The sequence below is a fragment of the Oryza sativa genome, chromosome 11, assembly GCF_034140825.1.
Source record: "Oryza sativa Japonica Group chromosome 11, ASM3414082v1".
Lineage (NCBI taxonomy): Eukaryota > Viridiplantae > Streptophyta > Magnoliopsida > Poales > Poaceae > Oryza > Oryza sativa.
Genome location: NC_089045.1, coordinates 432,728 through 446,971, shown reverse-complemented (window position 1 = coordinate 446,971; position 14,244 = coordinate 432,728). Strand labels below are relative to the sequence as shown.

General features: G+C 41.8%; 2 protein-coding genes across 3 annotated transcripts; one reads left to right on the top strand and one right to left on the bottom strand.

Annotated features, from left to right (window-relative positions):
* Nucleotides 1–2,950: 2,950 nt before the first annotated feature.
* Nucleotides 2,951–7,481, top strand: LOC4349567 (probable receptor-like protein kinase At5g18500). Of its 2 annotated transcripts, XM_015761550.3 has the most exons (10): nt 2,951–3,318; nt 3,440–3,507; nt 3,595–3,700; nt 4,292–4,965; nt 5,078–5,182; nt 5,266–5,388; nt 5,779–5,949; nt 6,090–6,219; nt 6,364–6,573; nt 6,940–7,481. In XM_015761550.3, exons 4-10 carry the CDS (start codon nt 4,310–4,312, stop codon nt 7,081–7,083), a joined length of 1,539 nt encoding a protein of 512 aa, XP_015617036.1. In that variant the 5' UTR covers nt 2,951–3,318; nt 3,440–3,507; nt 3,595–3,700; nt 4,292–4,309; the 3' UTR covers nt 7,084–7,481. The 2 variants fall into 2 exon arrangements, with proteins under 2 accessions (XP_015617036.1, XP_025877438.1); XM_026021653.2 differs by lacking the exons at nt 2,951–3,318; nt 3,440–3,507; nt 3,595–3,700 and adding an exon at nt 3,958–4,149.
* A 508-nt stretch (nt 7,482–7,989) lies between these two features.
* LOC4349566 (putative laccase-17) lies at nt 7,990–12,792 on the bottom strand. The gene is made up of 3 exons (XM_015761547.3): nt 12,561–12,792; nt 12,042–12,444; nt 7,990–9,352 (listed from the first exon to the last, which is right to left on the bottom strand). Exons 1-3 carry the CDS (start codon nt 12,648–12,650, stop codon nt 8,142–8,144), a joined length of 1,704 nt encoding a protein of 567 aa, XP_015617033.1. The 5' UTR covers nt 12,651–12,792; the 3' UTR covers nt 7,990–8,141.
* Nucleotides 12,793–14,244: the final 1,452 nt, after the last annotated feature.

Below are 14,244 nucleotides of genomic sequence, written 5' to 3'. Positions count from 1 at the left end.
GTACTGCATTATAGGCATATAAAAAGCTAGAATTTTGATGCTTGCACCGTGTCGTAGGATGCATGCAAACTACACTACTTGGTTAATAATTCCCTTTGTTTATGAGTGATTATAGGTCTCATTTGTGGGGCTTCACCGCCAACGAGAAAGAGGCATACTCAGGAGAAAACGATGAACGCCAGCAGATCCTACAGTAAGTACATACGTACTAAACCTGATATACATAAGCAGTTAACTATATATATATATATTAGTTAACTGCTTATGTATATCAGGTTTAGTACATATGTACTTACTATATACCTATATAGGATACCTATATGGGACTTTATGGTGCCCGGGTTCTAAGGTATAAAACACACAAATTCTCTCAAATTTTTAAAAAATTTTAAATTGTGAGTATATACCTAGGTATATGAATTTGATTCATACAAATACCTAACAACAAAACAACTCAAACTCAACTTTATTTCACAATTTATTATTACATACCTAACGAATTATATGTTTGGATGTTATACACCTAGAACTAAAATTGAACAAAAAAAAATTCAAACTCAGTTCAAAGTTGTTAGTAAAGAAGTTAATGTTCATATCTAAACATTTAAAAAAATTTCATACTCATTCAAATTGTGTATATACTCAATTTGAATCTTGGAGCCCATACTCCATGTAGCACCAGTTAATTTACCTATATATATACACACACGTACTGACATATATAAGCACTAAACTAATTGGAGTATTATATAGCAAGTTGAAAATGCATCAGTATGCTCTTTTACTTAATTATTTGCAGGTTGATAATAGAAGAGAAACAACCTGAGATCTTGGAATTGCCTGGCGGAGGGATACAAGTGCATCAGGAGATAGACGCTGCGGTTGCAGAGCTGATAGAACAAGAAGCCCTTGATGAATTAGAGCAACTGGTGAAAGCCCAACCAGAAGCCGCTGCAGATCAGCAAAATCCAGTTGAGCCACATCAAGATGAGGATGACAAGTGAGACTACTTGCATGCAAGCAGATTCATTCATATATTTGACATTCTAGCTAGTCAACTAAACGTTGCACCAGCTCACACCACAAAATTATATATAACCTCTTGGTTTCTACTACATGGTGCAGGCTGAGTTTGGATAATTTGTTGGAACAACATCGTTGGGAGGGAGCTCTGCGGCGGCTGACGCGCATGGTCCGTAATGGTGAAGCCATCAATGGCCCTGTACCTGACGCGCCACCCCAAGACATTTATGTTGCTCATCCCGAGATCGTTATTTTGCGAGTACCTAAGAACACCCACAATGGTTATCTATAGACTCTCTACAAGAGATCTATGTCAGCATATTTTCTTACATGGAAGATATTAAATGAAGAGAGAGAACAAAACTATCTACTAACTTAGAGATAATCTATAGAGAAAAACGAGGCAATGTATGAGAGATATAGATACCCATGTAGATATACTATTGAGATGACTATTAATCTAGTCTATTGCTAAGATATACATGTTTTATAGATAACACCTTACTTTACCATTGCGGGTGCTCTAAGGCTGATGCGTTCTGGCAATACTGCTGCTGCAATGCGCTATTATCATGACAAAATTGAGTCCATTTATTCAGGAGATACCGGAAGTGCCTTTGTCAACGGTGGTGTTTTGAAAGAAATCCGGGATTGGGTTAATGCAAAGAGAGATACTCCATTGTAAGTGTCACTTGGCTACTAGCACTCGATCTTTTCAGTTGTTAATAATCTTCCATATATAATAATTAATATAATTGCATTACGTGTGTGTTGTGCTGATAATTGATCTGTGTTGTTGCAGGGGAGAAGATGAAGCTACGACCCATATGGAGAACACCTGCCATGCGATCCATGACTATTTGAAGCTTTATTTCCCGGCATACAGGTAATTAAACTTAATTTGTTGCATTGAATTAACTAACATGCTCCTCTGCCTATTGCAATATACTAGTACTGCACGCACACAACAATTGATTGTTTAATACTAATTAATTAGTGTAGTGTTCTCATTGTCACTTATGATCGATTTATAAACTAGTAAACACTGAATTTGCAGGCCACAAATTGGGGGAAAGGTTAGAGGTCACCAAGTAAGCAGGGTCTGGGAGCTTGGGGAGAGGCTTGGAAAAGATGACGGCCGCTGCTTAGCGTGCCACAAGAGAGTTAAGGGGTTCAATGTGACCAAACTCCAGAATCACCTGCAAGGATCGGTTAAAAGGCAAGGAATACAATGCCCGGCAATCAACAACTACATCCTGAGCAGGCTCGAACGGATTTTGAAAGAAATGAACGAAGATCAATAAGAACAAATTAAATTGAACTTTTATATGTGTATGCTAAATTTAACTTCTACAAATTACAACAAAAAGAATATATTAAATTGAAAATAGTTAACATATATTCACGGTTATATTTGTTAACATTGTAGAATTTGAATTTGACCTTGCTTGCATGTTTGTGGAGTGATATTTTTCATATTAATCTATCTGGTCAATTTTATAAAATTTTTAATGGCTATTTAAGTGATATGCAAGAAACGAGGGATGAAAATACACTTTCTCAAATCCTTCTCCCTTTTCTTCTCCATCCTAGCATGCATATTGGTATATGTTAGACATAAATACAAGGCATATATGTAAAGCCACATATTTTTTATTGGGCTCTAATGCAAACTAGAAAGAAAAAATTAATACTATTGTCCTTATAAATTAGGAATATAGTATTAAGTTTTCCTTTATTAGTTTGCATTAGAGCCCAATAAAAACAAAGTGGCGGAGTTCTTGGTCAGATCAAGCGGTCACCTTTGCTCCGCCGCTATCATTTTACTATCGGTAGTTGTTAATAAATTAGTCGATCACTCGAAAACACGTTATTAATCCGTTTGGGCTCGCTCCTTATAAATCTCACAGCGCGAGTACGTCATCTCAAAATAATAAAAAGAAAAAAAAGAAAAAGAAAGAAAACACACACAGCGCGACTGCGCGAGGTCCAGCAGGGAAGCCGGCCGCGTCGGCAGAGACTCCAGCCAACGGGCGCCGCCGCAGCCTCCGCCAGTCGGCAGTGGGAGCAGGCAGAAGCTGCAGCGGGGGGCCTCGAGCAGGTGGCGGCCTCAAGCGGAGGCGAGCAATCTCAGGGAAACCAAGCTCGCCGCCGTCGTACCCATTCTTCCGTCGCAGATTTCGCTGTGACTGGTTCCTTGTGATTGAATCCATAGGAACGGAACCCAAATCTTGGAATTGTTTTTGCAGTGCAAGTCTAATCCTTGGGAGGAAAAAAAAAAGAAAGCGTAATAAGGTTGGTTTCTTCTCCATCACTCCCATCACCTACCCACCTGATAACTCCTCTCCTCCTGCCGCCGCTGCTGCCACACTCCACCACTATCGTCGTCTTCTTATCACCCCTACCTCACCTGCAGTCCTGCACCAAGCAAGCAATCTCCAAAGTGCAAGCTTTCTCTTCTTCCTGCGTCTGGATCTCGCTCAGGTATGCGTCCACATTTGCTTTCTTCTTCCTCCATTCCCATTCCCCCCTACTCTCAGATGCGTGGATACCCCTTCCTCTGATCTACAGGTTTCTCCTCTGCCTGCCACTCCCCATGGCTCTGGATTCAGGTCGCTCTTCAGCATTCACTACCGTATTCACTTCTTGAAGGCCAATTTCTGGTTCCTCACCAAAGGTTGGTTACTCTTTCTTTCTTTCTTGTCATCCACTCCAAGTTGACTGCCTCTGTAAATATTCTATCTTTCCAACTGTTGCAATGGTAGCCCATATTTACTAGTATTTTTTCCCTTGGTAAGATCTAGTGGCCAATTTAACTTACATCTTCAAACGCCTGTAATCATCTATGTCAATTAATTATGTCAACCTGTAGCTGTTCGATTCTGAACAATAAGTGGGAACGGTAGTTGACAGGTCAGACCTGCTTCATTGATAATTGATACTGTCCAAATGGCGATGTGTTGTCTTGAACTCATGGTCATTATCTGGTTGCTACCATGTAGCTTTCTCATGACCACTAGTGTTGCCGACTCAACGAGTTGTAGTGTTCCTGACCATTCTGTTAAACATTCATGCCTTGTCTTTGTGGCAACACTAAGAACATTTGATCGGCTAGCAAGCTTATATGTACGTAACTCTTTTTGATTATTTCTTTCTACTTTACTGTCATGGCATGTGTTATATGCTGTTGCAGAAATGCACTCCTTTTATGTTTGAGGGAATGGTGATTTGCATTTGTGAGTGACATGTTCTTATCTTCCCCATCTAGGTACTTGATGATCCGAAGATGTCATCAAACTCCACTCTGACAGATTCTCTTCATGAGAGAACAATTGTTTTTGGCCTGAAACTTTGGGTTGTAATTGGGATATCTGTTGGAGCATCCCTACTTGGTGTTCTTCTCATACTTATTGTATGCCTCACCTTACAAACTTGGATCAAACGGTCACGTAGGACATTCAAGGAAATTCCAATTACCCAAATACCTTCTGCATCCAAAGATATCAAGGAAGTGAGGGCAGTGGACGAATTTTTGCCCAATGATTTCGTTGTACATGATGGGCTTCTACTCGCCATTCAGAATGAACCTGTTGAACCAGTGGATAAAGATGTGAATCAGTTTGCTCAAGAGGACAAGACGATACAAGGAGAAGAAAACAGTCCTGTTCCTCTTCATTACGTGGACAACTATGATGTAATTCAATCTGTTTCCACATGTGAACAGTCTTCCTCGCATGCTCCCGTCGACTCTGTTCTGTTGCCAGGCTTACCTGAGTTCTCTTACCTTGGCTGGGGTCATTGGTTCACTCTCAGGGATCTGGAACTTGCAACCAACTGTTTTTCAAAGGATAATGTAATTGGTGAGGGTGGATATGGTGTTGTCTACCGTGGCAGATTATCAAATGGCACCCCAGTGGCTGTCAAAAAAATCCTTAACAATCTGTGAGTATTTTTCGTTTTTTCTTATAACAATTCTTTGGTGATGCAGTGGCAGTGCATTGGTTAGTTTGTTGTCCTTCCTTTTACTTAAGCTATGACCACTTGCCTTGGGCAGAGGACAAGCTGAGAGAGAATTCAGAGTGGAAGTTGAAGCAATTGGTCATGTCCGACACAAGAATTTGGTTCGCCTTTTGGGGTACTGTGTTGAAGGCACTCAAAGGTATGGGTATTATTAGGATTCATTGCTTAGACTATGACCTGTTGTGTCTCAACTGAAATTGTTTGTTGTGCGTTGATAATCAGGATGCTTGTGTATGAGTATGTCAACAATGGGAATCTCGAAAGTTGGTTACATGGAGAGTTATCCCAATATAGTTCTCTCACTTGGCTAGCGCGCATGAAAATTCTTTTGGGTACTGCAAAGGCGTGAGTAACTCCATCACTGAGTCTAATCTATTGCTTCTTGTGGATTCAAATGTCCATTCTAGATCAATTGTTTGCTGTCAACATTGTATTTGTGATTTTGCGTGGTGCAAACTGTGAACTGATTGGATCTATATCTATTCCATTAAATGCCTTAGAACTAAAAATGTCGCCTTCTGATTGATTCACACAAGCACATCCAGTCTTGATAGCTGCTCTATTAAAAACTGTTGTGCATGTTACAATCTTGACAGCTTTGTGATTAAAGGCTTACTAGTCAGTACTGTTCACAAGTAGTCGTTGTCTATACTATCATGAATATAAAACAAGTATAGATTGTATCATCTTACTGCTTGGTAAATACTAATTTTGTACGAACCACCACATTTGCAGCCTTGCTTACTTACATGAGGCAATTGAACCAAAAGTTGTGCATCGTGATATCAAGGCCAGTAATATATTGATTGATGATGAGTTTAACGCCAAAATATCTGACTTTGGTTTGGCCAAGATGCTAGGTGCTGGTAAAAGTCATATTGCTACTCGAGTTATGGGTACTTTTGGGTAAGTTTTTCATGCCTTTGTATAATAAATTGAGGCATGTTCTCTTTGTATTACGTTCAAATCTTGGCCACTGTAATTTCAGAAAAATTCTGTTGGTGCTAATCACTAATGGTACTCAACATTGTGTTATTATTTTGCAGCTATGTCGCGCCTGAGTATGCTAACAGTGGACTTTTGAATGAAAAGAGTGATGTCTACAGTTTTGGGGTGGTTCTGCTGGAAGCTATTACAGGTAGAGATCCCATTGACTATGATCGCCCTACAGATGAGGTAATACTTGTTGATTTTTTTTCTGTATTGTTCAGTACCAAGTTATTACATAAAAGCATGCAACTACAATCACTTGTTAAGCAATCAAGAAGCTATGAACTTATGATTTGACAAGTACTGTAACACACTACTGATCTTTTGTAGGTAAACCTAGTTGACTGGCTTAAAATGATGGTTGCCCACAGACGATCTGAAGAAGTTGTTGATCCAAACCTGGAGAGAAGACCATCGACAAAGGAGCTCAAACGTGCCCTTTTGACAGCTCTGAGGTGCATCGATTTGAATGCTGAGAAGAGACCAAGGATGGACCAGGTGGTCCGGATGTTGGACTCTAATGAACCCATTCCTCAAGAGGTTTGATTCGTTTCAAAAATAAATGTGCATACATATATATCATATAGCTGTGTGCATATCAGATGCAAAGGCTGTAGCTCTAAACTCTTCCTTTACCTAAAGAGTACGATTAGTGATTTACCTGGAAATCATGCATATTCGTGCTATATTGTGTTATAAGTACATCCAATGTTCATCTCACAGTAAAATTAGTGACAGATGGACAACATGAGCAATCCTATTTGATTGTATCCTATATACCTGTCTTATCAGCATTATCGGACATAAAGAGCATTGCATAACATGGTATTAATGTCTACCATAAGGAAATCATGGCTTTATTCTGTCATTGCCTCATGAATTAAACACATGTCAATTGATTTGCAGGAAAGAAGACAACGACAGAACCACATCTCTAATAATTCAGAGACCGAGCCATTAAGAGGCAAGAGCAGCAGCGGCAAGAGTGATGCCCCTGAAAATGAGATGAGGCCACCTCGGTATAAGAATCGATCATTTCCCCCCAAGTGAAAAGTGAAAAGCATACTAGAGTGGAAGTTATGGAGTTACCTGCGATGCTCTCAATACATAATGAATTGGTCAATTGTTTTGTTTCTCTTTTATTATTTCTCTTGACTTGATCAATTTTTTTGTTCCCTGGGAGGCTGGGGGAGCGGCCATTGCAGTTACACATATTTGTATTTCTTGAAACATGTACAGTGCTGGTGTGTGATACATGTACAGTAGTTTGTGTGTGATAGATAGTTGAAGGATGCACATGAGAGCATAAAAGCTATTATTTAGAAGCTAGTGGCTGGTATGGTTGCTGGTGTGAGAAAGTGCATGAAGAAACCAATGAAATAACTTTTTCATATTTTCTGTATACTCTAAGAGTATAAAGAGGCAAATGAAAGAAAAATTGACTTTCAGTTTGTGTTGTGTGCGACAAATGAACGAACTGAATCTCTCAGTGGTCGAGTTCAGTGCTGTATTTATCAGCTCTTCAGGCAGGAGATAGACCATTCTCTGAGGTGAATTTGGCAGGTGTGGATTTCTATTGATACATGCAACCTCAGCAATCTGTGTTAATGAGAATGCCGTTTCTTGATCATGAACAAATATGAAAAATGATGGTACATGCAATTCAATGCCTCCAAATAAATGATTAATCAGTTGCTAATAGCATAAGAGATGCAATTCACAATTCGCATGCAACAGAGTAGTGTTGTGTATGACATACCGATGAAGTGAATCTGTCATTTATCAAGCTCACTTGTAGTTTTGTCCTTAGCAGCTCTTTTCCAGGAGATAATTAACCCATTAATAATCTTTCAGGTGAATATCTTTCTCTCTCTCCGAGGTAAGGACTTTTCTTGATACATGCATGCAACAAACTTCAATCTGTATTGTTGTTATACTTATACATGCAATTGGGCGTTGAAGTGAATGCTGTTCTCTTCTTAATGAATCAAATGTGAAAAATGATACATGTAATTAATTGAGTAATGCTGATCTCCAAATGATTAATCAGCTGCTAACAATAACATAAGAGATTAAGAGGTGATTAATTTGATGTGTTGGTCGAGGCACTAGCAGAGCGGCAGGTCGGGTGGAGGCGCCTCCAGCGACTGCAGCTCGCCGACGCCGTCGTCGACGAGGAAGGCCATGGCGAGGCCCCAGGTGATGTGCACGTCGAGATGGCAGTGCATCAGCCACACCCCCGGGTTGTCCGCCACGAACCGTATCACCGCCCACCCGTTCACCGGCACGCCCACCGTGTTCCTCATCGGCGGGTCCTCCACGTTGAACTTGCCCGTGTCGGCGCCGGCGTCGAAGTTGCCCAACCCCTCGGCGAGGATGTAGAAGTCGTAGCCGTGGAGGTGGATGGGGTGGTTCTCGCCGGCGAAGATGTTGGTGCCCTGGAGCACCACCTGCACGGCGGAGCCGTACTTGAGCTTGTACACCTTGGTGCCCGCCACCGGCTGCCACAGCGCGCGGCTCACGTTCTGCGCCGTGTAGTCGAACTGCACCGGCGGGTTGGCCGGGAAGTCGGCGGTGAACACGCCGCCGGGCGCGCCGTGGTGGTGCGCCTGGAGGATGGAGGTGGAGGAGGGGAGCACGAAGGAGACGTTGTTGATGCTCGCCGCGAACCGCGTCCCGTTGGGCCCGCCGCACTGCTGCGCCGTGGCGTTGGTGCAGTTGAAGAGGCCGACGCCGACGGTGAAGAAGAGGCTCTCGTCCACGCGCGACGGGAGCTCCGCCTTGCGGAGGCCGCGCAGGTTCGTCGTGAAGGCGGTGGCGGCGGTGGTGTCGTTGTACGCCGGGAGGGTAGGCATGGCGATGGCGGCGCTGGAGGCGTTGTTGGCGGCGCCGTAGTCGAAGATGGCGGTGGTGGTGGTGTTGTCGAAGGGGACGCCCTGGGCGCTGGCGTAGGCGCGGGCGGCGAGGTAGTAGCGGCCGGGAGGTTGGTCGAAGGTGACGAGGACGTCGGTGGTCTGGCCGGGGGCGAGGAGGAGGAGGGAGGTGGTGTACGGTTTGGTGTAGGAGGCGTCGGCGGCGACGACGGTCATGTTGTGACCGGCGAGGGAGACGAAGAGCTCCGTGTTGAGCGCGGCGTTGATGAAGCGGAGGAGGTTGGTCTCGCCGGAGGTGACGGGGAAGACGGCCGTGTCGTGGGAGGAGCAGCTGTAGAGGTCGCCGGGCTGGGCGTTGACGGTGAGGGCGTCGGAGATGTTGGGAGCAGCGCCGGTGCGCGTGGCGGCGCGCACCACGTCGACGGGGTTCATGTCCCACCACTCCCCTGTAACCAATTTTACACGTTTCAGGGCTCAACTCCTCAGATTTGATAAAAAATTTTAAATTTCAAACATTAATTTTTTTTAAAAAAATGCTTAGATTTTCTTAAAAAAATATACGTGGATTTGCATTGAAAATTATAATATCGTAAACTAATTATATTTTATAAACTTATTTTAGTATAAATCAGTTTGACTGTATTTTAAAACGTTCAGAGTTGCGTTTAGCCGCTGTAGAAGTTTTTTCCACTTCAGCTTTTGTTTTTCTTTTTCTCTCTTCTCTTGATATAAACTGGTATGGCTAATTGTGTTATATAACAAAAACTTTTTTCTTTTAATATATTGACGTGCAATTATTTTACACGTTTGCGAAAAAAATACCGTATTTTTAACCGGAGAGAATATGATTTTACTGATTTTAATTTATTGAGAATCAAACATGTAATGAGCCTGCTGGTATAGTGACATTCCTTCTGTTAATTGTACCAAACTGCCAGAGTAAACATGGATTTGCAACATGGAAATCCATGGCCTTAATTAGCAGTACAGTAGCACCAAACCATTTTGCTTATCAGACTTGTAGTGTATCAACTATTAACCATTCAACCTTCAACTAATCTTTGTCTTTTTCTTGTGCTCAAGTGACCCCTGTAACTACCAACATGTTCTTTTGCTTAAAAATACGAATTCCTCTTATTCAACCACTAAAAATACAAAAGGGAATAGCTAACCCTATACATTGAGCCATGTCGGCTACAAGCTCACAACGACATTCTGAATAAATGGCTGAATTGTGCAATTTTTGATTATGTGGTTTCCCCGAAAGTTCTACTTTTGAGGACTGAGGACGAACCTTTTCAAACAATGGGACATATGCTCCTAAGAACATTTTCTTCACTTTTGACATGTTCAGACTAGTGTATGCATCTCTCTACAAATTGATAACTTTTAATGCAACCTTCTTTTGTTAACAAATAAAAAGTATGTATTGCAACCTTGCATTGCACATTCATTGAGAATATTTTCTTAATTATTAGGGAGCAAAACTTTGAGACAAACCTCAAATGTACTTTGTAGGAGAAAGATGATATCTTAGTTCTTAAGGTTCAGGTACATGTAGGAGTATAAAAATGTTTGTAAAAGTAGCTGGCTAGCTCTGAGGAATATTGAGCATTGAGCATGCTTTCAGCATCAATTTTGCATAGGCAGCATGTGCATGTTTAAGTTTTGCGCCAGAATTCAGATTGATGAGTAAAGAAGGATCTGAGAAACATGCACAATGATGAAGTTTTTGATACATAAACATGATTGGTTAGCTAGCTTTTTCTTGAGATAGATCATGTATGGCTCTTTGGAAAGCTATGATACACTGATGCTTACTTGTTTGGTAACCCTGCCCTGACTCATGCATGTGTTTTGACTTTGAGCTAAGCAGCTTGTAGTAAGCTGGTACCAACCAACCTAAGGGCTAGAAAGCTGTTTTTTTTTTTTCTGATGAAAGGAAGATGTGGTTGATAACAATGATAAGGCCAGTCACAATGGCTAGTGTCATTGCACGGCTACCCAAAATATTATACCATCTTCTCTCAAATGAAATCTTTTATGAAACAATCCCCACAGTGGAGGGGTTTCACTTTGACGTTTCCAAGACTAAGCAAAGCATTTAATTGATACAAGTTGCTGGGATCATTTGTACCCAAAATCCGGCGCGGCGCGGGAGAATGCGGAGGTCGCACGGCGGAGGCGGACGCAAGAGATCCGGTGAATGAAACGAATCGGCCTCAACGGGGGTTTCACTCTGTTACCGAGGACTTGGAAACGACGCTGACGAGTTTCACCAGGATGAAACTCTTTCCTTCTCTCTCATCCCCATTTCATGCAAATAATCATTTTTTATTCAGTCTTACCCCTATTAAATGTGCATGACACACCAGTGAAACCCCCATTGTGACTGGCCTAATAGCCGTTAACATGCGTGAAAAGCAGCTAAATTATGACAGCTTGACCCCACACTATAGCAATGGTACCGACCGACCAATCGTGGCTCTGAGATCAATTTAATTCCAATAAATTAATGTGCTATAACTATCATTAGCTCGCGGCATGCTATTCCTGATCATGAAAAAAAAATATAGAGGAAGCATAAAAATGCATCTTCTTTTTCTTTGGCTTTATAAATCTTTTGCATTTCGGCCAGGACATACCTTTTGACCTGTAAGTGATTGGCTGCGTGAAATTTCAGTGATGATGGTTGCACAATTTTTTGTAGGTTTGGTAATGTGTGTACACTATCCAGCTAGGCAATAGTGGTGAAAAAAAAATGCTCTCTCCATTTCATAATACTTTGCAATTTTGAGTTGGCATTTTTGTGTGTGAACATTTATACTTTAAAGATAAAATCATAGGTATTAACAAATAAACCATATTACTTAAGTACTACATTGCAAATGTATAAACATATAGATCGATATCATCCATAATAAATTCATGATCAAAATGTGTTAGAATAAACCGGTAGGATTTCAGTGAGGTTAAGAACATAGAAGCATGTGTGTGCGTGTAGCGGCGTGTATGCATCTGCTATGCGATTGCAAAAAGAAAAATACCAGAAGTCAAATTAACTAAACAAATTGGCGGCCAAAATAGTGAGACAGATAATAATTAAAAAGCATGTAGCAGAAGAAACGTACGTACCGAGCAGGATGGGGGCGAGCTCTCTGGTGGGCTGGACGTCGAAGGGGTAGCTGGTGCCATCGCGGGGGCGGATGAGGAGGGCGCCATAGACGGTGGCGCGGAGCCAGGAGGAGTGGGCGTGCCACCAGAGGGTGCCCTCCTGCGCCGCCACCGTGAAGCGATACCGGTAGCTCTGCCCGGGCCTCACCGGGCACTGCGTCACGTACTCCGGCCCGTCCGACCACCCCGTCCTCATCTGCCGCACCCCGTGCCAGTGCAGCGTCATGTTGTACCTCCCACGGTTTATCAGGTTGATGATCAGCGAGTCCCCTTCGTTTATCTCCAGCGTCGGCCCCGGGAACTGACCGTTCACCGTCATTATGTTGTGGCTCTTGCACAGCCTCTTCACTGTTGTCTCCCTGATCTGCAGCACAGATGATGAAATGGCAACCAAATTAAGCTAGCTGCTGCAGATATATATGATGAGATTCAGACGAGCTAAGTAACTGCATATAAATGATCATGTATATATGTACTGACCACAAACTCATGGTATTGCTCCTTGGCAGCAGCCAGGGAGCAGAGCAGTGCCAGGCTTAAGAGCCAGCATGAACACCCTCTGCTTGGCATGCTGCTTGATAGTCTGAAACTAACTATATACTGCAACTCGATCGGTCGATCAATCAAGATGCTTATTGTCAGCAACCAAACATATCTGGATAGCTATATGCAAGCTTACAAGACCTGAGACTGAATTGATTGCGTGCAGCAATGCAGCTTATATCTGTTGCAATACAGCTCGCCCTTTATATAGGAGCAGCCTGGCCGATCGACCACATCCATGAGATCAGAGTATATATATGAAAAGAAAGGGGCTACAGGTAGTAGACTCCGGCCGGTTGCATGCTTTCTTGTTGGAAAGAATAGGTAGGTCTTTAGCACTTGATTCTCTCGTTAATCTACATATATACATGCCATCATTAATTTCACACTTGCATTTGCATTCTTCATTTCAAGCTGCCTCCTCAATCAATCCATGGTCCATGCGCATTGGCTAATTAATTGTTCAATGTACTTGCCAATGAATTCATAGTTAATGTAACTCCTTCCATTTTAATTCATTCTGCAAGATTAGTACTTAGTGAATTTTGCTACAGTTTTGATTACAAACCGATCATGCGATGGAATATTTGCGCTTCAGGTAACTCGTGTGATATATGATGCGTCCATCACAAGTTATGTTTTCCCCCAGGACAACATGACACAATCATAAGAGCACTCCAAGACTAACGAATGTGACATTTCAAGATTTTGTCCTAAAACTACACAAACGAGATATGATCCTACTGTGTTGCATGATGGATTGCAGTGTTAAAACGTAGAGTCATTCCTGCGACCTTGATTTGCACTGCAAGTGTTATTTTAGTCAATGTGGTATCATGCTAACCCCATGCAAGTTCTTGATTTTATCTTCTGTCCTACAAGTACTAAAGAATCAGTGAACCAACACGCATCAACTTCACCTAGTACTATCTATAATGATCTTAAGATTTTTTTTCATCCTATCAAAACCCTTCCTTCACTTTCAGCAAGAGAAAAAACAAATGTAAACTAAGTATTTAACACGTCCATTTCTTAAGTTCAGTTCTTAAAAACGGTGCTTAAAGCTATAGTCTTTCGATCAGTATTTTTATGACATGCATAAATATCACAGAGATGCATGTTGCATCTTGCATGTGCATGACCGGCCATTTCTATAATTATATGGTGAGCCCTCTATATCAAGAAATTCTGACCTCAAATTATACTGAGCTTTTCTCCCGTTTCAGGGAATCATGAGGAATGAATTAACGTATCATTTCCAGTGGAGCCACCAGTCCCACAAGTCTCCACTGGCCAAAAAAGTAACTTTAGTTTTTGCCTCATTTTGTTTAGAACAAAAGACAACATTTTTTTCAAGTCCAAGAAACAAAATGTTGTTAACAGGATGAGACTTTTCCAAGTCTCTATGGCCCCCATGTCAACAAAGGTTAAGTGCTTGATTAACAACTTCTTTTTGACAATAGAATCAATCCATGAATCACTCCCTTCCTTTCCATCATTGTCTAGCATATGCATAACTAAAACTGTGATTACTACTCGTAGTTAGCAGTTACACTGCGTGGTCTTTGCTCTGGTAGGAGTTGTTGGGCTTGTGCTCTAGACATTTGCATTTTTTTTAGAT